General features: G+C 37.8%; 1 protein-coding gene across 11 annotated transcripts in view; it reads left to right on the top strand.

The window, feature by feature from the left end:
- The window catches only part of KDM6A (lysine demethylase 6A), a 150,925-nt gene that overhangs the window by 116,850 nt on the left and 7,499 nt on the right, over positions 1-26,576 (top strand). For all 11 annotated transcript variants that reach the window (XR_005956871.1, XR_005956872.1, XM_041487917.1 and 8 more), the window contains 9 exons: positions 12,120-12,249; positions 13,703-13,808; positions 14,552-14,757; positions 17,195-17,259; positions 17,360-17,434; positions 18,741-18,889; positions 19,881-19,995; positions 21,579-21,766; positions 22,924-23,065. Coding sequence is in view for 9 of the 11 variants with exons in the window: in XM_041487917.1 (XP_041343851.1) it covers positions 12,120-12,249; positions 13,703-13,808; positions 14,552-14,757; positions 17,195-17,259; positions 17,360-17,434; positions 18,741-18,889; positions 19,881-19,995; positions 21,579-21,766; positions 22,924-23,065 (1,176 nt within the window). In the remaining 2 variants the exon portion in view is untranslated. The remainder of the gene's footprint in view (positions 1-12,119; positions 12,250-13,702; positions 13,809-14,551; positions 14,758-17,194; positions 17,260-17,359; positions 17,435-18,740; positions 18,890-19,880; positions 19,996-21,578; positions 21,767-22,923; positions 23,066-26,576) is intronic.

Below are 26,576 nucleotides of genomic sequence, written 5' to 3'. Positions count from 1 at the left end.
AGGTGGGAGGCGCAGGAAGGGACCTCTGTGGCGATCATCTCATCCATCCTCCCAGCTCCCAGCAGGGCCAGCTAGAGCAGCTTGCTCAGGGCCATGTCCAGCCAGGTTTTAAATACATCCAAGGGTGGAAAGACTCCACAGTCATCCTGGACAAAGCTCTTCATGCTGGGTCACCCCTAACATAAAAAAAATCTCTATTTCCTATGTACCAGTGCATGGGGTTATTCTTCCCCTGCTGCAGGACTTGGCATTTCCCTGTGCTGAATGCCCAGAGATTCCTGTTGGCCCATTTCTCCTGCCTGTTGGTGTCCCCCTGAGTGGTCACACAGCCATCTGGTGTGCCAGCTTGTCCTTCAGCTCCGTACCAGAGATGGCTTTTTTGGTAGTGGTGGTTTCAGCATCTATAGCTCAAGCCCAGGAGCTGTTCAGCTGATGGATTGTGTTAAAAATGCATTTGTGCAGCAGCACAACTATTGTGAGTCTGTCATGTTGCAGTTCAGGTATTTTTGATTGTTCAGGAGTTTAGGTCTTGGTCCATCTTATGTTCCAGTTGATCAGCAGGTGTGTTACTGTTGGTTTTTATCTTTAGTCAGTAAGCTTGGATCATTTTAGATCAGAGGCAGACTAGATTAAGGCAAAATGTGAGGCCAGCCACTAGAAAACCTGGCAGTGATTGCAGTGTGGTTGTGCAAATTGCACAGTGTTTTCCCCGGTGTCTTCATGGCTGGAAATGCAGAATGGCATGGAGTGTGTGGAAGGCTGGGTTGTAGAAGCCCAGATAGCATTTCTTAGCAATGACTTGTGGCAAAGGAGTTTCACTGTAGGCTACAGTGGTGTTGGAAATGCAGCGAACTCAACCCCCCCTGCAAGAGCCAGTGGCCTGTGGCAGAGGAGGATGGTTGAACCCTGAGCAATAATAACTTAAACTGCTGCAGCTAAATCTGTCAGTGTTCATCTCTGGTGCTTGTGCTAGCAGGGAGCCTGTCAGGTAGTCATTAGCTTTGCAAATTCACATTTAGTGCTTGCTGCTCACAGCCTTCTCTATGTAAAATACCTCAAAGTCCTCGGGTTTTCTTGGTAGACTTTAGAGAGATTTGCCTGCTTTCTTAAAAGTTTTTGAAATCCAAACAAGTTGAGAAATTGAAATGACCATTTAGAGTACTGTAATTTCTGTAGCTGTCCTTTACAGTTGTCACTGTGTTTGAAAACCTGAGATGCCTTTAAAGTTTACTGAAGTCCCTTTAATCATAAGCATATGGTTATTGAATGTTTTGGGCTATACTCTGCTGTTTTCCATCCTGAACTCTGTTTGCAGTTATTTTAGTTGAAATGTTATCTATATTTTTCTCTGTTAGAATTCTTGTTGGAATTTTTATCGCCTCAATATATTTTACTCCGAAACATTTTATTTAGGATGTATGTTTGCTATATTTTATATTGCAGATATGGTGGTTTTGAGCATTACTCTTTGTGATATTTAAAAAATAGTGTAAAAGCATGTTTATATCTTTCTACAAAAAAACCTGCATCTGTTACTGTGATTGAGAGCTCGTAGTTCCTAATGTTGTGGGATTTGATGACTAATACTGATCCATGATATAGCAGTCTGTCACTATCTGTTACCAAGATAAATTTCATAAGAGAGAGAAAAAAATCTTTAGGGAGCCTATTTTGTCATCTTTCAAATATTAAGTCTAACTGTAATGTTCATTTCCAAGTGACGTTGCTACATATACTACATTCATAAAAATTAGCAGCTTAACAGCTTTCTTTTTTAATTTATTTGGGACCATGTATGTGTGCTTTCTAGTACAAGTATGAAAATAGCTTCGGTGTATGGTGTTAGGATGAGTGCATTGCAAATAGGCATAATATGAACTGTTGGAGACTAAGTTTTTTCTTCAAGTTTACCTAATCTGCCTCCAAAATTGGATTGTAGCTTTCTTGGGAGAATAATGGGTAGTTTCACTCTAGTGAAATGTTGCATTTTGATGTGTTTGGTGTGCTGCTGTCTGAGAGGTCTGCAGTTAGTGTTCCTAGCAAAACATTTATCATTTTAGCTACAAAGTCCGTGAAGCAGCAGGTCTTTCTGGTTGTGCTCTTTGATGGAGGTGTAATATTCCTAATGATACTTAATTTCCAAGATAAAGGAAGGATCATAAAGGTGTTTCACTTGGCTTCTTCCAGTCAGTACCAGGCTCGCGTAATCATAATTTTTCAAGGGAGGTAAGCTGATACTTCCCTTGCAGTTTGCAGACAGCTCTGAAGGTATTAGATGTGCTTTTTTTCCCTTTCTTTTGTACGGACTGGAGATTGAGAGCTCCCTCTTCAGCCTGTCTGCACCTCCATTCAGCAAGGCAGAGCACTTAGAGCTGGGTGATAGGGAAAGGTGGAGGAGAGACTTGGTTTTCTTAGCAGCTCTGAGGTCAGTTACTGCATCAGTCTGAACTGTGTTTACAGGTTTTGTGACAGGATTTCTTCTAGGCAGACAGAGCTTTCTGAAAATTCTGCATATGTCTGCTAATAATAACAGACTGAGAAATACAGTAACTCACCTGTGCTTGAGCTGGTTATCTGTTATTTCATACTAATAAAAATTATAACTATATATATATATAAAACTATATATATATAAATATAAATATAAATATATAAACTATATATATATATATATATAAATTATAACTATATGTATATCAACCCTGTATAATATATTAATAGTGGGGTGGTTTTTTCCCTGTCATTCTAATATGAGTTTGTACTCATAAAGTCGAGGACAGGGATTTCCCAGTCTTTTACTGAGTAGCTGGTTAGCCCTTGCTTTGTTTTAAGATGTACAGGCATACACGTGACAGCTCTGGAGCAGAATTTTGGGCAGAACATCCTTGTTACAGCTGTTGTGTGCATGACTGGCATAAAGAAAAATGTCTGGGAGGGAGAATTTTAAAAGATAATCTGCTCAAAGGCCTGCTGATTGGCAATATCTATATATATATATGCAGTAAAATTGAAGATATTTATATGGTAATATATCAGATACGTCAATACTGCATGCTGATCTTTATTTTAACACAGTGTGGGAATGCAATGACAAAGAATTGAAAGTACTTCCTGTAGTACTGATTATATTTGGGTGCTGTCTCTGCAGGTGGTATCTTGAGATTCAAATACGAATTTGTGACCAAAAGTGTTGACTTTAAAATTTGCAGAAAAGCCACCCACAGTAGAAAACATGAAAATATTTTTTCTTTAAAAAAAAACAAACAAAAAACCAAACAAAAACAAAAAAAAAACCAAACAAACAAAAAAGAAACCCCACAAACCAAACACCCTGAACAACAACAAACTCTAGAACACAACAGATAAAAAGACCAGACAAGACCCCAGACACCTCTATTGAATAAGCTTAATGCACAGGGAGAGGGGAGTTGTTCTGTTAGTTTTTCTGTATTGGAGCTACACTGTATTGGGCCTTAAATGTATTCATGTGTGTTAGTTGTTGCATACATACCCTTATTTTATTTGATATGTTCAGAAAGACATTCTGGCTTCATCTCTAATATGGATAATTATTTTCTGTTATCTTCTGGCACATTCTTTTTGCTATCTGACAATAGTCACTTGATACAATCTGTTCCCCTGTTGCCTTGATGATATTCTCCAGGCAAAAATAGACATTTTTACAGGTAGGAACAGGTGGCTGTAACTTGGTTTTTTTTATATCTGGAGCACTAGATTAATCATTTTTACTTTCTTTCTCATTGTTCTGCATTTGGCTCTGTTTACTATATGCTTACTTCCAAACCAGGGTGTTTACATTCTTTGTAAGTTGCACTGAAGTTCTCAAATGTCTAGTTGTTAATTTTTTTTTTCTTCAGATGCTTTCATGTTAAAAAAAACATCTTATCTAAGAGTCATTTTTTGCATCTTTCAGATCCTACAGGTTTATTTGTGCTTAGAGCTCAAAAGACCTGGAATTAGTAGCAGTTTGGGATTAAGTAATGCACAAAAGTTGATTCACAAGGTAACTACAATTGACCTACTGCAGGATAATGGAGTTCCTCATCTCACAGGAGAGATTTTATGGTAACGCTCACCACCAAAAAGTGACCTGTTAAAGTTCCAAGGGTTTTGTGTGTTGCTTAAAAACAAAGGAGCATCAGAAGTATGGAAATTTGGTGGTTTTTATAGTAAAAGAAGTTTATTAGAACAGGCATTCAGAAAGTCTTGCATCACAATAAAATAAAATCAGAATTAGTTAGACAAAAATAAACACTGTCATTTTGTGTTACATAAACAAATGTTGTCTTAATAAAAGCTGCTCAAGTGAAGCCATTAAGTGAAAGGAGATGCTTTGTACCATAAAATGCAAAACACAGGCCAAAGAGAAAACTCAGTTTGATTCTTCTTTTATTACGTGTGAATAGGTTGTCTGCTCTGTAGAAACAGACTTGGTAAATGCTTTGTTTTGCCAAAGACTAAAGTGAGCACTTAAGTAGGGCAAGATAATTGCGGAGGCTGAAAAGTTTCTTTATATCCATCTTCCTTGGTGCGAATGTTGAGGAAATATTTAACAGAGCTCCATTCTGTTCCTGGGGTGAAATGAGGTTGTTGAGGAGGCTGAGAAGGGGTCAGACATAGGGTGCTGGCACAGCAGTTGATACTCGTACAAGGAGCTTCCCTTGAAGGGCCAGACAATGTCACTGAAAAGCCACAAGGAATTGAGAAACGCAGGAGCTGAGCTATTGACTCAGATATGCAAATCTCATTAAGATGCTGTTCTGGAGAACAGTGGGGTGGCAAATGTGCTCATCTTGTTAAACTGCTGCTGGAGTGTAGGGATGAAAAGGAATTGAGGAGGTGATGCAGGGAAGTGTGATTTGGTTAGTCTTCCTTACCAATAAAATTGGTTGCAGCAGTAAATTTTAAGGTGGTTATAAACCAACTGAATTAAGTTTGGTAAACTGTTTACATAGTAAAGTAAAATTCTTCAGGCCTCTAAGAAAATTAACAGGTAAAAGAATGCACTATTAGATTAATTATCCTTCCTGGGATTCCTAAAGAAAATCTCCTGTTAAGGTCATTTAAAAAAATAACCAGCAACAACAAATCAAAAAACAAAAAAAAACCAGCAACAACAAAACAGCGAAAAACCAACACAACCCCAAGTAATTTTTGAGCATAAGTGAAACCCGTGTAATTAAAAGAAGAAAATATGCTAAGAATAACTGCTCTGAGTTTGTTATTAGAAAAGCCAATTGTTAATAGGGGGAAAAAAAAAAGAGTGTGCTTCTTGGTCTGGTTGTGGATCATGTTTCCTTAAAAAGACTGTTATCAAAAGCGCTTTTCTGTGCTCTTAAAAATGTAAGTATCTTTTCCCTGTGAGCAATCTTTCTGAAAGGAGAATTAATGAAACATTATCACAAGACTTGAGATTCAACACTCGAGGTGTTTATTTCTACTGAAGTGAAACCAGCTGATTTCTCACTCAGTGTTTCAACTGGTGCATCTAATTAACATCCCAGAGTAGGGATAGAAACCCAGGATCCATCTCAGTTAAAGTCTACCAGTTGTCCTTTCTAAGACTGATCTGAGGTCGGGTCCTTAGTTTAAGCAGCATAGAGAAGTTCCTGAGTTGATTTGTATTGTTTCTCATAAAAGAAGTAAGAAATATCTTGATTATTATTTTTTTTCTTCATTGTTTATTAAAGTTTGTTCACATCCTTGAAAGAACAGGCAGAGGTCCAAAGAAAACTCCAGAGGTAAGAGGTCCTCAGGCAGTTCTGAAGAGCCCAGCTGGGTAACTGGGCTCCGTTTATGTCAGCTGGAAGTTGTCCTTGTCATTTTTATGGTGATACATGGAAAGACTAGTTTGACAACTCTGAAGCATTTCTGAGCTTGAAAGCTTTACCAATTTGGCATGATTGGGGAAGGCAAATGAGAGGTGTAGCTTTGACTGTAATGTGTATCAAAATGAGCTAATAAGGCCTTTTTATAGTTCTTTTTGCTTGGTGTTCAAAGAGGGAAAGTGTAGAGCAATCCATTGAGAAAAGCGACAGGAGACCAGGAGAGATGAGCTGCCTCTCAAGGGGCCTTGTCAAATGATAAAAATACAGGACAGGGAGCAAACAGAGGAATTTTTTGCACCGAAGGAGTGCTAAGACATTGGAATGGGCTGCCCGGGGAGGTGGTGGAGTCACCCTGCCTGGAGGTGTTCAAGGAACTGCTGAAGGTGGCATGTGGTGCCACGGTCAAGTTGACAAAGTGGTGTTTGATCTCAGGTTGGACTCCATCATCCCAGAGGTCTTTTCCAACCTTAATGATTAGTGGATTCTGTGAAGGTGGTCTGGGCTAAACAGTCTGGAAAAGGGTCTGATAAATGGCCAGCTTTTACGCAAGGGCAGTAAATGCGTTTCCTGAGGAGCAGTGGGCAGTGCAGAGGCTCTGGTGGGCAGACTTCTCCTTGCTCAGAGGGCTCTCTTGGAGCCCAGGGCAGCAGAAATTTGTTCTGTCCTTACTGACGTGCTGCTCCCTGAGCCTGGTCTGGGAAGTCAGTGAATCACTAGTTTGGGATCTCCTTGGTCCACAGGAAAAGAGCCTAAATCTATTTGAGGGGAAGTATTTTGTGGAGGAAGGACCTGGATTGAATTAGTGTTTTGTTTTTAAAAACAACAAAAGCAATTCTTGTTTTATTGGGAATTTTATTTACAAACAAAGGACTTTTTTGGCTTCAAGACAGAATTGCTCAGTTCCTCTAAAAGCATGTTACATCTTGCAAGTGATCTCCACCATAGCAAAAGTTTTAAGAATAAAATTTGAAGTACTGTGATTTCACAAGCTCAACACTGCTTAGAATAAGAGATTCTCTTTTGTTCAAAAGGCAGATACTGAACTCTGCAAATGGGAAGCAGAATTATCTGGGAGTAAAAAAAAAAAAATTACTGTTCAGAGGGAAAGGCAAGCATGTGAAAAAGTTTGGTGCCACTTGTTATAATGCTTTTCTTACGTAAGTCAGTGATGTGATTCTGTTTGTCTTACAGCCTCAGAGCAAGGTGATTAGCAAATGAAATAGAGGAAAGATGTAAAAGTCATTAAGAAAAGAAAAAAAGGAACATTACTTCTTACATAACATGTAATTAACCTATGAAATTCACTGCCAACCTGTACTATTGAGGTCAAAATCAGAACAGAATTGAAAAATAATTAGAAATACATTTGCATAATGAGAAAATCCACGGTTCTATTGTAGGATTTTCTGTAGTTTCACGAAAGATCTCCGGGAGTATTGCCAGCTAGTACCTGGTTGTGAAAGGCTGGGGTAGAGAACTGCATGATAAACAGGTTGTGTAATTATCTGGCATTACTTGCATTTAAGCATAATGTAAGCTTGACTTGACTTCTTTATATTCCCTTTGAGAGCTCCTCTCGATGCCCTGGCTGCAGAAGGAACTTGGGGAGGGGAAGCTCAGGGAGCCGGCCTGGGTGTTATGTGTGTAACCACCTCCTTCCCAGGCTGCTGGGGATTGACAGGCGTTTTTCTGTGGTTTTGTAATAACTCACAGTAAGAAATCAACTGATTGTATCTGCTAATTGTGAAGGGTGGGAGGTTCTGGTTTGAAGCAGGAGTGCACCAAGTGGGTGCTGTGCAGCCCAGTGCTTCAGCTGGCTCCTTCTGCAGGCACGTTTCGAAAAAGTCTTGTTCCTTCCTCTTTGTGGGTTAATTAATTCTGATGGAATTGAGATAGAGTATCAAGTAAATCCACAGTTCCATGTGTTCATTTTAAATGTGATTTTTATTGGAGGAAGAGAGGGTATTAATTTTGTTCTTCTGAATAACTATAATCTCTTGAGCAGTAAAACCTTGTTAATTCTCATACAGCTAATCCTCAAATAATAATTCGCACATCACAACAAAAATAACTGCTTAAGCACAAATGCTTGTAACTTACTCTGTTTTGACCTGTAAATTGTACCTAAAATCCAAATGTATAGATAACTAGAAGTTGTTTAGGAATTTTTCATTATCACCAAAAAGCAGTAATCTCCCAAGCAGAAACAAAAAAAGCAAATATTTTTTAAAGTATTAAAGGTAAGAGTTCTAGAAAACACAGAAATTATGTTTGGAAGAGGAAAACCTTTAGACAAGAACAAAAAAGAATAAAACAAATGTCTGCACAGAAGTATCAGAATGTTCAATAAGGCAAGAGTGTTCAGTAAATATTTTTGTTCTGTGCTTGGGAAAAAGGCAGATAAAATGTTCACATCGTGGAATGTATTCTCTTGTCAAGGAGAAGGTTAAACAGCAGTTATACTTAAATATGGCATTTTTAAGTCAGAGGCCCAGATAACATGCATCCGTGAACTCTGAAAGAGCGAGCCAGAGAACTGTTTGTAATTCATATAGGGTTTTTTTAATAGTTCTTGGAAAACAGGAAAAGTTCCAGAGGACTTGAAGAGCACACTTCCTGAGAAATAGACATAATTCTCTCAGTCTGACATAAGGGTTGAGTGAAATAGTGAAAGTATTGAGGTGATTAATTTAATAAACATAAAGAATGATAATTATTGATAATGATTCTTGGTTCTGGGAAAATAAGTTTTATCCTGTTAACGTTATTATTTTTTGAGGTAGAATTTTTATTTTAAAATAGAGTTAAAATAGGTATCGCTGTGTAACACAGGCAGCTTTAAACCTGCATGATACCTTATTTTTTTTTGGACAGGTGGGATGATGCAGGATCAATCCTGTGCCTAAAAAGTGTCTGGAAACTTCCTGATAAGTGTTCTGTGGGTGACTGTTGAAACTGTGTCACACCTGGGCTTCTGCCAACTCTGTGTTTAGGTACAGCCAGAGAGGAACCTTTTACCTAAGACTGAAGGCTGTAAGCTGTCTCTTAAAAGCTGTAGGAATGTATCCTAGAAAACAGTAAAATATAATTAAAAGGGGTGTTCTAATGGATGTGATGATTGCTTATTCAAAAGATCCCATGAAATATTCCCAGGCAACCAGTGACAGGACAAGAGGACATGGTCTTAAGCTGTGCCAGGGGAGGTTTAGGTTGGACATGTGGAGGAAAGGAGAAATTCTCCTTTCACAGAAAGGCTGATTAGACATTGGAATGGGCTGCCCAGGGAGGTGATGGAGTCACTGTCCCTGGAGGTTGACATTTCTCCAAGGCTGGATGTGGCACTCAGGGCCATGGGCTCGGTGACACAGTGGTGATTGGACTCAGTGATCCCAGAGGTCTTTTCCAACTCAATTGATTGAGTGATTTGTGTAAAGTTAAGGCACCAGTTCCATCTTTAGTGGCTGATGTTCTCCTAAGCACGGCGGTTTGGGTTTGCTCCTCAGGGTGAAGCACTTCCATGGTGCTTTGACCCCTGGAGCAATTTCCAATGGCCCGAGTGCTGCAGCTGTGGCTCAGGACAGGCTGCCTGTCCCTGTGCACCCCTGGCTGTGTCCCTCTGAGCCTGACAGCTGCTCCTGCCTTCTCTTCCCGCTCTGGGAATGGTGTTGTCCAAGTACAGTCCACAACAAGGCAGTTTCCTCTGGGAGTCAGTTTGAATGAATGAAGTTTGTCCTTCTCTTCATTCCTTCATCACAGATGACTGGGTATCCTCTTTCTTTTGGGGACATAAATCAGGCTTGTTTTGTCTTGAGCAGTGCATTTGTTGCCCCTTTCAGCCACTATGAAATCCTTTCACAAAAACTGCATTATTTAACTGAGATAATGTGGGATTTTCAGCACAGGTGCTGTGGTCAAAAAGGGTTTTTCACTTTCCTTGCAATGGCTGTAATTCCGTATTTCCAGAAGTGGAGAGGCTGGCAGTGGATACTCACACCATGGTAGCAAATATTTTTAGTATTTCTATAGTGTTTTTTATAATTTCTGTTGCTCTGTTTGGCACACTAACAATTACAGAATTGTTCTTTAATAGATCTCTTGCCTTGTTATTAATAGTAAGATATTTTGATTCATAGTTAAAAAAAAGATTATAGGAAAAAAATTATGATAGAGTGAAGCTGGTCTGTTAAAGACAACTTTAAATATTCTGCCCATCTGTTTCCTGTGCCACTTAAATTATGAACGTTTTGCTATCTCAGCTTTGCTGTTCTTCGTTTATTTTCCTCTTAAAATTTCTGCATAGAATTTTAGTAGCTTAATAGGAAATTACAGCGTGCAATTGGTAATACCAACTTCAAGTGCTGGGTTTATGAGATATCTTTGTTAATCTGATCTTTTGTTTTGTGCTGTTTCTTTCCCTTTCTCCTCTGCCTTTTCAGACCTGTAGTTCCTCTAAGAAGGAAGGAAACAGAAGTTTCTCCTCTCTCCATTGTCACTTTCCCTGAAACCCCCAGGTGCTCTGGCTTTACAGAGCTTTCACTGTGATTACCTTGCTGTGATTGCTGCAGCTCAGGTCCTGTTAGTTCTGAGCAATGTTCCTTTTTCTTCAAGTTCACTTCTCCTCATTTTCCTTAGAGTTAGAAATTTCCTGAGAACTGTTTATCAATGCATACTGAATTTTGTCAAAGTTCTCTCCTGTTTTTAATACTATTTTGTTTTTCTTGGGTTTATTTCTCTGTTTGGTAATGCAGAGGTTAGAGTAATGTCTGATACCTGCTGTTCAGATTCTAGTTTCACTTTGCATAGATAGTCTGGATCTCAGGTTCATGCAGCTATGGTCAATAGCAAATTTCTGAAGGGTGATGATTTTATATTGCCATGTGATTTTGGGGTTCTTTTTTTGTTTGCTTTTGTTGGCTTTTTTTGGTATGTGTGGGGACAGTGATGCCTTTGCAATAACTACATCAGACATTAAGCTGGCCGGTGATTGTTCTGCCAAGTTGGATGATGACTAATCAAAACTTCTGCATCACTCTTTCACTTTCTTGGAAGTGAAATTCTGGCATTGGATTCACCTAGCACAAGGAATGAGTGTGTGACAGGTGTGCTTTGTGGTGTGTGAGATGTTTGTCCATTTTGTTTGAAGTGTTTGTCATGTCAGTCTGATCCCATCTCAAGCCCCAAGTCCATCCTGTGGGTTCTGCTAGCTTCATCTCATGACTCAGTATCTGGCTGTACCATGTTGCTCAGTTTCAGAAAGAAGTTTTTGTCACTCGGAATTTCATCTGATAAAAATTTTTGTTTTCTGCTGAAGACTAGTTGTTCTTAAAAAAAAAAAAACACAAAACCAAAACTTTAGTAACCAGTGAACTTTACGAAGATATGTGACTAAATTATACATTAGAAACATCCTGTTTTGTGGGAGGTAACAACAGTGAATCAAAGGAGTTTGGAAGAAGGATTTGAATAGTGTTTAGTGGGAAGAATTTTGAAGTAGTTGAGTAATTTTTAACAAGAATATAAGAGATGGTTTTGTCAGTACATTCCCAGTGATGGTGACTGGGTATTGACTACAGGCTCAGCTCAGGATGGAGACTTTTCAGGTCATCCATTAGAGGAAAAGTTACACATCCAGTGGGTCCTGCACACCTGGAAATCTCCAGGGAGAGGCTGCAAATGCAGGCAGAGAGGTTCTCCCTGGAGTCACACACAGGGGCATTGACAGCAGCTCACTGGGGGTAAAGGCCTCTCCCTTGTTGCTCCAAAAAATGGATTATACAGCAGTGGCTCCTTCTGCTTCAAAATGTGTAAGTCGGGGAGGGGTAGGTGTGGTTCAGTTCAGTGTCTGTAGTGTAGCTGTTGTTGGGTTTTGTGACTCAGCAGTTTTTTGGCTAAGACATTTCATTTTCTGACTTTTGCTCTGCTACCTCAGCTCCTGTGGAATGATCATCCACCTGCTAATGTTCAACATTTGCAGTTGAAACCTTCTTTTCATGTTAAATTTTATCCAAATGTGTCATGCTTGCTCTTATTGAAAATGGCAGCATTTTTAACTAATAGTGGTGATGTTGCAAATTCAGCAGGCAAAGTGGGAATAAGTTTGAATAATATCAAATTATACATGGAAAATTCTTGATTAAAACATACGAGCTTTATTTGCATCTTAAATTATGGTTTCTCCTTATACAACATTATTTTGCATAAGAGATTACACTGATATGCATTTATTTTATTTGTCAAGTATTGACAGAGACAGCTCTTGTTTCCTTTTAGGAATCTGGGTAAAAATGGCTTATCTAACAGTAGTATTCTATTGGATAAATGCCCACCTCCACGACCACCGCCTCCACCGTACCCTCCCTTGCCAAAGGACAAGCTGAATCCACCTACACCTAGTATTTATGTAAGTAAATCTAGTGGCAGAAGTACATTGCTGCCTGTCTTTTGCAATTGTTTGGATATCTGAATTACATAATGTAATTATTTTAAAGATGCACTGTTCATCACTGAGTTCTAATTACAGTGCTCTCCAAACTGGTATATAGGCAGGAGAAATGCCAACCTTAAATGAAATTTTGAGACATAGTTTGACACAACGACCTTTAAATTAAGGATTTCAATAAACAAAATTAAAAATTCTTCTGATTTTTTATTTTTAATACTCAAAATGTTGGCAGAATAAGCAAAACAGTTCATTATATACAATGCACAGTATTTCAAAAATGTATGTACAGTTTTTTGCAAGTGACAGCTTATGTATAAATGAGCAAGTAATTAAGCTAAACTCCCATAACAATCTGCTTCAAAACATAGTGAAGAAAAATGAATAAAAGTTGAGGTGATGCTGGGAACAAAATGTCACCAGGAAAAGGCAGGGTTTAGTTGAGTAGTATTTTCTTATGCAAGCATTACAACTTTTGTTCTGAAAATAAAGTTTCATAATAGCTTTATTGAGCTAACTTCCTTAGTAATAGAAGAATAAATTACAGGATATCCACTTCCTTAATAGCAGAAAAATAAATTACAGTACGTCCATACAGGCAGTGTGAAAAGCTGAAGCTGGCTTTGGTCACCTCAATCTGGGGACCAGGTGAGGCTGGCACTTGGCTCTGAGTGTGCTGAGAGCTGCGTTAGGCTGGATGCAGTGGTGCTTCCAGATGTTTTCCAGGTGTTGAATCTGAACTCACTTGCCTTAATAAAAGTCCATCCCAGCTGGAAAGTCACCACACTGCCACAGACTGTGCAGTTCTGCCACTCTTTGGGAACTCCCTGTTGTGTTTTGTTTATTGCCAGAAATGCCTTCAGCATTCTAAAGGATTCATAGCAATTTAAGACAAAACCAGCAGGGAGGTTATAGCATAAAATTGAGGTTATAGGTGCAGAGAAGCATGAGAAAATCAAATCAACCTTTCTGGTTAACATGAGATATACCATGAGAGTAGTCTTTTAATTATGCTGTTTGTCGTATACATTAGCGCTTAGTGTAAAATTAGCACTTTTTTTCTTCTGAAAAGTAACTGTATTGCTCTTCAGAGAATTCTGTAGATTTAGGGAATGTACAAGGCTACTGTCAGATAAAGAAATTAAGTTCAGGAAACCTGAGTTGCAAAGCTGAAGCAACCTGGGAATAATTCTTGCCAAGAAACAAATTACAGTAACAAATTAATTTCAGGAGTGAACCCAGCATTTACCATAGAAAGAATTGTATGGTGTAGCTGTTCATTTCCCACAGTGCATGGAAATGCAGGAAATTCCTGTTTTCTTTCTGTTATTTCTCTGTTTTATCATTCTTTCTTGTTTTAAAAATAAGGAATTTAGATTGATCTGACATCTAATATTCCATTATAATTTTGCAGTTGGAAAATAAAAGAGATGCTTTCTTTCCACCTTTACATCAATTTTGTACAAATCCAAACAACCCTGTTACTGTAATACGTGGCCTTGCTGGAGCGCTTAAATTAGGTAAATTTACCTTTTCTTTTCTTTTTTTTTTTTTTTTTTTTTTTTTTTGTAACTTTGGGGAGTAATGAATTTTTTTTTAAAGAGAAGTCTCTCATTTCTTAGAAGTGGATATTTTATTTCTGTAATACTATTTACCTGTGTATTCCAAGTTGTTAGGATAATTTGTCATTTCTCAGTTTGCTGTTGTTTCTAATCTTGGTCTTGTCAAAAAAAACCTCACCACAAATACAGCAGATTTTGTTGAGCACAGAGGGGAGCTGAGCTGTGGATATGGAAGTTTACAGCCAGACATTTTCCTCTATAAAACTGGATGCATGTCTTTGTGTTTAGATCTAATGATCTATAATTTGACTGTGTGCAATATTTTGAAGTCTCTGAGTAGATAAACTACCACTGCTGGTAGGAAACGTCTTTTATGATGGCAGTACATTCATTAAGCTCTGCTCTGAAAAATACTTTCATGGTAATAGGTTTAAACATTGTTTGCAGATTTGTTTAGCCAAGGCATGTAAAATGTTGCTTGTAAAATAGTCAGTAGCTGCCAAGTTTTTTCTAATTTTCTACTGGGTATGTGGAGGAAAGTTTTTTGGGTGTTAATAATTAACATTCAGGTGGGCAGTGTTGTGAAGACTTAAAGGGTAAAAATTATTTTAGATGAAACTTTTTGATAACTTCAGTTATTTTCCTGAAATTGTTTTATTCTATTTTAACCTTCATTTATTAATTTCATTGTTGTTAATTAGATCTAGGACTCTTCTCTACTAAGACATTGGTAGAAGCGAATAATGAACACATAGTAGAAGTAAGGACACAACTACTGCAGCCAGCAGATGAAAACTGGGACCCCACTGGAACAAAGAAAATCTGGCGTTGTGAAAGCAGTAGATCTCATACAACAATTGCTAAATATGCACAGTACCAAGCCTCCTCATTCCAGGAGTCTTTAAGGGTAAGTCAATTGCTACTATCCGAGTTATTCACAAACTCCATACTGACTCTGGAGCCAGTTAATAATGGCTGTTGGAAAATGTGAAAACTGCTAAGGAAAAAGAGATTTCCATTAGCATGAAGAGCACAGGTAAATTTTCAAAATCTGTTTTAAATAGAGGGTCAAATACTATATTGTTCTTCCCAAATGCTTAGTGTAAACTTCAGTTTAATAATGTAAAACTCATGGTTGTTACATACTTCAAAAGTTTGTTAGTTGAATCTTTTGTATTATAATGTCAAAATTCACATTAAAATATTTAGAACTCGAGGCTTTTTTACAATTTGGATTGCTTCTGATTTCACATGTTTTGAAATGAGATTTCTTTGTTCTTCCTACTCTCCTGAATTAATTTGGATGTGGCTTATTAGAAGTTTACACTAATACTAGTCTTTTGTTGGGTTCCAAACATAACAGTTCATATTTAGTTTAGAAGTTTTTAGGTTTATGTGACAGAGTGAAGTATTAGAAATAATATTTCCCCTTCCTGCCTTGGCAGAGGGGTTGGGACCCCATGATCTCCAGAGGTCCCTTCCAACCCTAACTATTCTCTTACTCTGGGATTCTGTGAAATGTGATTTTATTGGTATTTTTAACATTTTATACTGAAGTTATGAGCACATTCTTAAAACTGGCTATGGGCACTCCTTGGAGGCTTATGTTACCCGGTGTTGCAAAAAGATTGGGCTAAGGTAGAACTAAGACATGAAGATAATTTTGACTAGTTTGTTAGAAAATAGGGAAAAGGTCAGTGTGGAGAATTGACTATTGCAATTTTCACTGCCTTTACACAGAAACAGGAATGATTTTAGTAGGAAGGGAAAGAGAAATTCTAAATTTAAATTTTGTGCATTAGAGGAAAGGATTAGAAACAAAGAAATTAATTGCTGGTTGAAGAGAGCAGAAGGGAATCCAGTCATAAGGCTTTGAGCTGGTACAGGATGAAGAAAAGAAACAGGAATACCATGGGAACTGAGGGGCACAGAAATCTTCTAGAACCTGGGATTTTTCTTCCTCTACCATGGTAATACATTTCAGTAAGATATTCAGTAGGCTGAAGGTTTCTGGTGCCCCCTGAGCAGTGGCACCAATGTTGTATTCCTGTATGTCATTCCAGAGGGGCTGGAGAACATTACATCACTGGAATATAATATCTATCTATATCTGTTTATCTATATATCTTTTTTTTTTTAATTGTATATAATTTAGCACATACCACTGAAAGCCTCAGCTTTGGGTTTACACCACAATGTGTCCCATAGGGTGTTCTGATTTTTTTTCCTCACTGTTACCAACTGGTGATAAAAATGCAATACATAAAATAGTTTTTAAGAGTAATTTTCATTTTTCCTCTGGAAATTAGAAAGACACTGTACATGTGTCCTTTGCCTAACACTGCTCTGACCTGTCCTTAGGTGACTTTCCAGTGTTTAAATGAAAGCTTTATTTCTTCTTTCTATGGCCACAGTTCTCTTGGCTTGCCCTAAGTGATCTTTTTTCTTTATTCCTCTAACAGCAATTGCATTGCTTTTCTAACATGTCTTGCAGCATTTGATAAATCCATCATCACTAGGTTCCTTTTTGTTTCTCTTTGTCCTTCATTCAAAGGATGAATAAGACTTTCTCAGGTATACAGGGCACTTTTGAGATTTAACAACAATCCCATTCAAAGCCAGAGATCTTTGGATAGAATCCAGACAGCTCCTTCTTCCTTTTTGTCTCTTTCTTTTTCCTTCTATGTCCATGTACTTGCCAAAATAGAAGTCTTTAGAATAGGGTTTTGAGCACAGTCTGCTAAAAAGATCAAATTGCATTTTTTAATATTGGTTGGATTTTTTCCACTAGTCATGGTCTCAGCTACTGCTAGTGCAAAAATAGCATATGGCTATGAAATATTCAAAAGATTTTATATAATGCATTTTATTAAATTGGTTTTATAAATATTAGTCATCCTAGTTTCCTGTCAGAATACCTGCTTGACTTTACAGGGAGGTAGATGTTCTTATTTGAAAAAGTTAACAGAATTCTTTAATACTGGATTCCAGGTCACCCCCAGAATGGAGCAAGCCAATATACTCATTTCCAACTTGAATGCAGGCCAGCAGAAATATTTACAGTGTAGACATTCTCTGTTGTCTTTGCCTGAGTGTCATGGAATCTGCAGCCATGAAGAAATTTATTTCAGTGCCTTTGACTGACTTTTTTTATTTTCTTCACAATGAAGAAATGTTGACATAAAATCTTAGACATGGATATTTCAAAGATTGTGTCAGTATCTTGAAATAAATGTACTTATATCTCTGTGTTATCTCTTTATACCTGTATATTTTATATGGGTTTTTTTGTGTGTGTGTGCATGTGTATGTATGTGAAAACATTTCAAAATTGCATTTTATAGGAGGAAAATGAGAAGAAGAGTCACCACAAGGACCACTCAGATAATGAGTCTACATCTTCTGATAAGTAAGTGTGTTATAACTCTATTCTTTCTGTAGTTGGTTCTTTGTGCTATTTTACATCAGTCCCTTTTCACATTTGCCTGATACATTTGTTACATTTGCAGCTCTGGGAGGAGGAGAAGAGGACCTTTTAAAACAATCAAGTTTGGGACCAACATTGACCTGTCAGATGACAAGAAGTAAGTTGATTACAGTTTCTCCTGCTCACAGTGGGATTCTAGATGATGATAATCCTTCTGGAAATCCAGTGAAGTATTCTCAGACATCAGTCAGTCTGTTGGTAAATTCCAGTTTGCACAATGAAATGGTTACCTTTGGTCTTCAAACTGTTGTTACGAGTCCTTCTCATGCTAAAATATATTTTCAAACTTCTCTTCCCAGGATTTTAGTTTTTCCAGAAATGAATTGAAACATCCATCAGAAACCATTCTTTCTAGTCATCCTTCTAATCCATTCCCTTTGTTTTATTGTGAGGCTTTAAACTGTTTGCTTGCTACTTTATTACTTCTGACATCACCAAGTTCTTAGTTTTTGTGTAGAAATTGTAAAATCAAAGGGTTTTTTTTTTCTTTTTTGTCTGAATTTTTGTTTTTCATGGTTTTTTTCCTTTCATTCATACTGTCCTCTGTTTTCACCTTTACATAACTCTTGCTTCTTTATCCAGTAACAGTGTTCAAAATATGTTGGAAAGACCAGACCAATGCTTACCTGTGGGTAAGCCATGATACCTCCCAAGAGCCTCAAAAACAAAATTGAGTATTACTTAAACTATATGTCCTTCTGTGGGTAGATGAAGGTGGCTTAAATAATATTAGAAATAGTGTGGAAGCATGGTTTTATTGTCCAGTAATAATTATTTGGTTCAACCTCTGGTTAATACATGCTTCCATCAAAGATCCAGCATGTCTAGGCTGTCAGTCCCACCAGCTGCAGTACAAAAATTCTGGTCTACTTCAATCAGAAGAAAAGAAGAAAAATTTATGGTGTTTGGGGAGTAAGGACCACCTAATCTGATGACATCTTTTGTGGCAGAGTCACTGGAAGATCAGTGTGTCCATCTGTGGATGTGATTAGAGATTGCTACAAAATTTTAGATATTGATGCCATTTTTCTATAAGGGAAATTCCATCTGTAGTTGCAAACTAGTTGATAGTAAACTGTTACTGAACAAGCCATTGGGAGAGAGACTTCAAATGAAGTTAAGCAAAGCTAACCTCATAGGGACTTGGATTTTGATACTTGAAATAGTCCTTGTAGGATCCTGGATAGATTCCAGATCTTCTGATCTGTTGTTTCATCTTTGGCTGCAAAATTGTGTTTCCTCTCACCTAGCCTGTCAGATTCACGATTGTATTTGGAATTATTTTAAAATTGAAAGAGTAACACAGATACCTTTGCTAACAATTTTTATGAAAATGTTTGTTTCCCAGACTCTTCTAAGAGTTTCAGGGATTCACAGTTTGTCAATTTGCTATTTTGCTGCAGGTGGAAGTTGCAACTCCATGAACTGACAAAACTTCCTGCTTTTGTACGTGTGGTATCAGCAGGAAATCTTCTAAGCCATGTTGGTCATACCATCCTGGGCATGAACACAGTGCAGCTCTACATGAAGGTTCCAGGCAGCAGGACACCAGGTGAGTATAATCATCATAATCCCATGAAAAAAATTAGGTTCTCCTGTGGGGTGTTGGATTTAACTGCACTGCAGATTTCCTATATCTTAGAGCATGCCTAAACAGGATAAATATACATATTCATGATTTTTATAGTTCTTAATTATCTGAACTCTGCATGTTCAAAGCACTTAGAGTGGAAATTTCTGCATTTCTGCAGTGCTAGGAAATTGCCCTGTTGACCTCTTGCATGCAATATTGGATTCTTTAAGGAGAAAAAGAAAGTTTGGTTTATATACATGGACGGTATTTTTATTTTATATACCTTGGAAGTTGTTAGAGGCTTCCAAAGATCATCTGGTGCAATCTTAGAAATCAGAGACTTCCACTTTTTTTGATTTTTATTGTCTGAGAATAGAACTCAACCCTCCATGATGAATTGTGCTTTGTTGGGGGCCTGGACTGGAACTTGAGGAGTCTGGACTAAATTTCAAGGTCTTTTTTTTTCTGAAGTAGATCTTCAGAAAATTCCATTAGGGATTATGGCTCAGTTTTCCAGCTGTCTAAAGATAAAATACTGGGCATTGCTACATGAATTTTGAAATCTCTTTCAGAAAGATTTTTGTACTCCTTGTCTGTTCAGTGCCTGAATTCACAAAGTTTTGCACCTGACCAGGACTGTCAGGAGATAGCATGAAACACAAAATCTGAGCTTTTGAAGTATTTGTTTCTGCAGGAGGGAGAAACTGCTGAAATCAGTTTCAGATCTTGGTCAGATCCCCAAGACTGGTAGTTCCAATTTTGTTTTCCACAAACTAACAAAAGCATGATTTTCATGTCACTGGTAGCTTAACTGTGTGAAGCACCTAAGTATGTAAGTGTCATATAAAATATATAAAAATACTTAAACTGTGGTGTAAGTTTTTTTAGAAATTGTGTCTTTGCATTTCCTGGCATTGTTTTGATAGGAAGGCCTTGCATAAAGTATGTTTATTTTTCTCTTAAATTTCAGGTCATCAAGAAAATAACAACTTTTGCTCAGTAAATATAAATATTGGTCCAGGTGACTGTGAATGGTTTGTTGTCCCTGAAAGCTATTGGGGTGTCATGAATGACTTCTGTGAAAAGTAAGCTGGAAATGGTGTTTTTCTCTTACTTTTATCAATTTTTTTTGGGCTTGTCTCAGACCTGAGGGGGGAAATTACTGAGGGTGTTCTAAGGGGACATTATTTTATGGGTTTTCCATGTAGTCAGGAAAGTCTTTTAAAAGTGGGTCAAAATGCAAAATCTGGAGTTCATGGAAAATACCACATTTGTACAATATACAGAAACTTGGGTTGTCTGTGACAAAAACAAGAGCAGAATTCTCTTGTCAGAATCAAATAGAGAGTCACTGGTATTTTGGCAGGTTTTCTTGTTGCACTTAGAGTGAAAGCTTAATTTGCTCAGATCCCAGGAAGTGCCATGGCAGGTTTTGCTTAGACTTACATATTTGTAACTCCCTGGAAAAGCTGAAGTACCCTGAGCATTGGGGAACTACTCAGCCAGCTCTAAGATTAGGATTTCTCTGCTATGCCTTGTGTAGAGTGGTTTTAAAAACAAACAGAGCAATACTTGTTTGTACATGCACACACAAAAAAGGAGGGAGCATCAGTTTTGTCCCCTAATCATGCCCAATATTCAAACAGGAGCCTTTGAGGTTGATTGTGTGGGAGAAGGTTTTTCTTACCCAGTTGAGACTGGATTAAGCTCTTGACTTCAGAACTTTTCCAGAGCTCTGTGAATTCATCTCAATATCTCTGTATTTCCTGCCTGTCTGCTGACAGCTGTTCTTATTTCACCCACCCTTAAAAAGATGAGCCATCTCAAAAATGTAATTTCTACTGATGGAATAGTGATGTCTCTGGCACAACAGACCTTGTTGCTTGCATGTCACTGTCCTTCTGAGGCTGACAGAGAAACTGAGAGCTTGGTAACCTCACAAAATGTCTGCAGTGCCTCTACAAAGGCACTTGATTGTCTTTGAAAACTGTGTATTGCAAATAATCTCTCATGGTGCATATAAAAGCAGTGTAATATTGAGATAAGGATGGAGAGGAGTGTGGATTTTGCATAACCATAGGGGAAGACTTCATAGTTAGGAAATCCATACGGAGGTGTTTGTCCATGCTGCTCAGGAAGGGTCAGCATTTCTTGGCTGAAAGCACAGACCCATGGATCACAGTTAAAATGTTGCCAAGAGGTTGTTTGTTGTGTGGGCAAGCTGCACATGCACACACAGCTGGTGTGAGTACATGCTCAGAGAACAGAAAACATCCTTGGGAGCTGCTGTGGTCTGTACAGGAGGTCAGGCAGTGATGGAAAAAGCAGCTTTGGCCACCAGTGCCACACTGGATCTGACCAAGGGTTGGTCTGCCTCAGCCTCAGTAAAATACTGGGAAACTTAAAGGAAAATAGAACTTAACTGGAAGCTATAAACTGACTTCACATGGGCAGGTGGATGGGATGGTGTTCTGATGTATTGCAGGATGTGAAATGTGGAATTATGATCAGGAATTGTACAGATGACACTTTCCTTTTGGCTACTGTTTGTGGGTCACTGAAAACATTCATGGTGATGGTAATTTTTCCCAGGTAGTTGCATTGAAGTATCTGCCTCTAACATGTCCACTGGGAAATGCTGAAGACTTAATCTTTCCTCTTGTTTCAGGAACAATATGAATTTCCTGATGGGATCTTGGTGGCCAAACTTGGAAGATTTGTATGAAGCCAATGTCCCAGTTTATAGGTTTATTCAAAGACCAGGGGATTTGGTGTGGATAAATGCTGGCACTGTTCACTGGGTTCAGGCTATTGGCTGGTGCAACAACATTGCGTGGAACGTTGGCCCTCTCACAGGTATGTGTGAGCAGTCCTGAACTCTCTGCAGGTAACATGATCCTGCACATGGCACAGAACCTGCCAATTCTTACTCATTTGCCATGCTCTACTAGATGAAAAAAACTCCATTGTGTTGTATTTTTTAAAATATGATGTGTTGAAGTTTTAAAGAATTCCATTGTAAGAAGAAGAGAAAGCAGCAAGAATGCAATCTTGGCATTCATGCTTTGAATGGGCTTTTAGAAGTAAAATGTGTATTTTAATTTATGTACTGTCTTCTTAGGCCATTTATTAACTTTTTCTCCCAGATTTGTTCTACCCAGCAAACTGCACTATGGGTTTCATATGAATTTAAGGACTAGTCTTCTAGTATTGGTGGGACAGTGATACCTAATAGCTCTTTGGTGATAGCATCAGGAAATGCAAACAGCTGTAAAATCTGGTTCATAAGGGAGCATTAGGTTTCTCAGTCCTACTGCTCTAGAATTCTTCAGTTTTGAACCATGGTCTTGGAAGGATTTTTATCTGGGAGTGTGGAAGGAAATTCTGCAGCTAAAACAAGAGTCTGTCAAGTGTTTGAAGAGAATGTACTTCCAAAAAAACTTCTGTTTTCTTAAGTAGTTTAAAATATGTCTTTATATGGTACAATAAAGAGTGTATCTCTAGGGTTATGTGATTGACTGAGAGACCTCTCATGTTCAGTCACAGTAGATTTTGTAAAACATTTTTAAAAGAAGGGTGGAGTGAGTAGGCTGCTTAATGAAAAAGTCTGACTCACTTCTTCTCTCAGTAAGAGATTATATACCATAGCAGTGTAGAATCATGATAAATTGTGAATAGAGTGAGATGCAGACATTTCAAACCTGGATTATTTTAACCTGTAATATTTTAAAATTTACTAATTCACCATTTTTTAAATACTGCTCCATGTTCAGCGAAGAAATCAAACACTTGTCAGTAACTTGTGTTGCTGCTGTGGCATTGTGTGTTCTTTCAGCATCATAAATACACTTCTTAAGACATTTTAAAGAAAGGAAATGCAGTTGGAATGAATGGCTCATTGTGAATGAAGTTTAGCTGTTAGAGATATAAATTACTATTACAAACAGAGTGATCTTGGCTGATAATTGTTCCTTCACCTGGCTGATTGCTGCTGTGCCTGTGTGTTTGTGCAGCCTGTCAGTACAAGCTGGCAGTGGAACGGTACGAGTGGAATAAGCTGCAGAGCGTGAAGTCCATAGTGCCCATGGTTCACCTTTCATGGAATATGGCTCGGAATATCAAGGTCTCAGATCCAAAGCTTTTCGAAATGATAAAGTAAGTTTTTGTTTATTTGAAGATTTACTGTGCCCTTTTCCTCTTCACACATAAACCACTGGTTGATTTATAAACAGTTCTTTGTGAGACTTTTCTGTTCCTGGGAACCAAACCAAAATTACTTTAGATTGTGTTTTTCAAACACAACATTTATAGGTATCCCTAATTTTATTATGTTTTATATGATGTTATTGTGGCATAGCTTTAGAATCATGTAAGTAACTTGGTTTAGTTTAATGTGCCATAGACTTAATTCAGCAGTTTACAGAAAAATGGCTTTGATCACAGCAGCTGTTTAGAGTATGTATCATCAGAAGCAGGAAAATTAGGTCATCAACCCAAATATTAGAATTGAAATATGTAATCATTTTTACAGCAAAGTTAAATTCTGCATTTCTAGAACCTGTAGTTCGTATTCTTATGTTGTCATTTGGCGATCCAGTATAAATGTTTTAGATAAAGGCAAGTAGGAACTTGAGAGCCTCCTTCCCTTTGCTCTTCTGAGCAATGAATTGATTGATGTGTAAAATGATAATTGAGTTTAGTGACATTTCTCATATGCATTCCAAAATGCAGGAATATTCCAGACTTCAAGCATCTGTAGTTATTTTCTTCAGAGGGTGCAACTTCAAGAAATGTAAATCATATTACAGCACCATACTGAGGTTGGGGAATGAATGAACATTTCAGCATATAACACAGCTTTGTCTTAAAGTGGGGGAATGAATTCCAAAGCATATTACTCATCATGAGAATCCTCTGGTAGCAGCACACTCTGCTTTGCCTGAGTCTACGAAAGCACTTCTGACCCCTTCTTAGTCTTACCAACATACTGGATCAACAATCATTGTATCTTTTTATTATTTGCCTTGAAATGGGCTTTAAAAAAATGGGTGAGTTAACTTGTGAAAAAGGGGCAAAGAAGAAGAGTGTCTTTTTTTTTTCCCCCGGTGGGATTTTTTGGTGACATCTGAGTGCGACATCTTTTTACAGTAGAAATTTAATTTAGGCTTGAACATCTGTTGCAGAATGGTGGCATTGGGGAAATGTTAAATTTGTAAGAACTGAGAATGTTGGAAGTTGACAACAGGGGGGTTGTAGTCACTCTAAAGCTTGATTATAGGGTAGCATTTGTGTGTGAATACTTTCCTAAAATCTAGGAACTGATACTTGGGGTAAATGAAGTATTTGCTGAAGGCCTGGCAGTCCTGCCCCTTCAATTAAACAATTAGTGCTCATATTCCTAATGCCAGCTGTTGTAAAAAGGAGAAGAGAAATTGAGTGGTTAGAAATGAGAAATAGGGGAAAATGCAGGAGAGTGTGGGAGGGAGAAAGCCAAAAAGTCCATTTAAAAACACCAAATCCACAAGCTTCACTTTCATCTTTATTTATATAAAATACATACAAAGCCCAGCAGACATCTATTGTAAAGCTCAAAGCAGTTCTGGAATGTTCTTGAAAAAATACGATTTTAGTATTTTGGCCACTTGTAATTTTGCATTTGCCATGGTTTTGGATTTAAAAGGAGAAGAATGTGACTGAGCACAGCATCCTTCTCCAAGAGAATCACTTCAAATGTTATGAAGAAACACAGAGGACAGAATGGTAATTTACTGTTGTCTTTCTGGCTGACAGCAGCCCAGCTTTTTGTAGCAAGAGACTCAAACTTTAGTGTACATTACAAAGAAACAGATGCTGAGGAGCAGATAGAAATTTTGGGTGTGCATGTGCATTTTCTTTTTCCAGTCTACTGAAATAATTTCCAGTTTTCTCAGCTTAAGCCTCCCCCATCCAGGTTAGTGGTCAGCCAAAACTCAGGTTCCTGCTGTGGCTGCAGAGGGGATGATCCCCTCCAAAAGAGGGGGGATGGTTAGCTCTGATCTGTAATGTCCAGTAGCAGCAACCTGAGATAACTTTTTGTTTGGTCACTCCTATGGTAGTTCTAGAATAGCAGTTCCTAGAAATCAGTATCAGCACAGCCTGGTGTCTGACCTTGGCTTTGCAAACACACTGGAAATGCAGAAACCTTCATGAATTTCCTTAAGAGAGGAAAGCAGTTGCATAATTTTCCTGTGGGCTCTTTGTCTGCAGGAAAAACCATCTGGGATCGTGGCTGTTGTCCACGGCACCTGGATTTTCTGTGTACAAAACAGAGACATTTGTGAGTTTTGTATATGGGAGTGTATGCATATGTATAAAAATGCTGGAAAAAATAGTCATTTTTGATAGAGCTGGTTGAGTTTCATCTTGGATAACTGGCTTCATTGTCATCAGGAAATAAAAATAAGTGGCACAGCTGTCATCTTTTTGCTGAGCACAGGTCTGTCAAAAATTGCGTGTCAAAGATACATAAAGTTTTAAGGTAATTTTGACTTCTGTCTCTGGGGCTTCTTAGGTACCATCATAGTACAAAAGATTAACTCTTGGAAAATGATAAAAAGTAACTTCTAATTCAGTTTGAAAGATCAATACAAATATGTCTTAGTGGGTTGTGTGAAAGCAACTACTGCAGAGCCAATAAACTAAAATTTGAGCATAGATATAAATATTGGGAACCAGGTTAGTATTGAAAAGAAATGGAGTAGCAGAAGAGAAAAAGTAATAGAAGGAAATTTTGCTTTTGGAAGAAATCTGATGCCTCATTATATTTTTAGTTAATGTGCAGTTCAGTGCTGTCTTGCAAGATAAAAGTCAAAGAGCAAAACCTAAAACTTTCTCATGAGATGTTTTTTAAAGATTTGATTTTAACAGTAGAGGCATGAGCAGGAACACAGCAGAAAAAATTATTTAAAACTTGGCTGAGAGAGGACAGCCCTCATGAAAAGAAAAATTAAATGCAAACCTCTTAGATGGGAGTCAGGAGGACTTTTACAAATGCATCTGAGGAAGAGAAGAATTTTAGAGGTAGAGCGAACATCGTAATAAAAGCTTAAAAAATTAATTCCAAAGTAACTGAAATACTAAGTTCTATTACAGAAATAGTTTCAGAAATGTAAAAGAACATGACATGGGAGAAATTATTTTGCACAAAATCATGAAGTTAGGTAAAATACTTTTCAGCCTCAGGGAAGATGTATTACTGGAAGGTATGAGAGGTCGGTTCTGCATTGCCATTGGGATGGTCTTCACACTTTTGAGAAGTTTTACTGAATATCTAAGTAAATGGTTTTATCACTGCCCTTCTAGAATAAATCAGGATTATGTCCATTTTTACTTCTCTTCTGTTGAATATTTGAATTTGACTGGACATGATTTACTCATATCTTTATGCCATACCTGCAAGGACATTGAGAGGGGGATGGTCTAGATGTTTTTCCAATTGAATTCTCACTGTACCAGAATAAAAACTGGCCTGCAATCCTTAAAATCTGACCCCATTGAACTTGCACACTGTCACTTTGCTAGGAACATTTTTGGCTTTCTTAAGGCTTCCCAAACTTCAGGAAGTTGTGTTGCATATTCACAGTGGTGGTTTGTATCCTTTCTCTCATATTTAAATGCATGAAATAGT

This window comes from Pyrgilauda ruficollis, unplaced genomic scaffold, assembly GCF_017590135.1.
Source record: "Pyrgilauda ruficollis isolate IOZ18807 unplaced genomic scaffold, ASM1759013v1 scaffold85, whole genome shotgun sequence".
NCBI lineage: Eukaryota > Metazoa > Chordata > Aves > Passeriformes > Passeridae > Pyrgilauda > Pyrgilauda ruficollis.
Note: the sequence above shows the minus strand (reverse complement) of the source record. Positions and strands in the feature narration are given on the sequence as shown.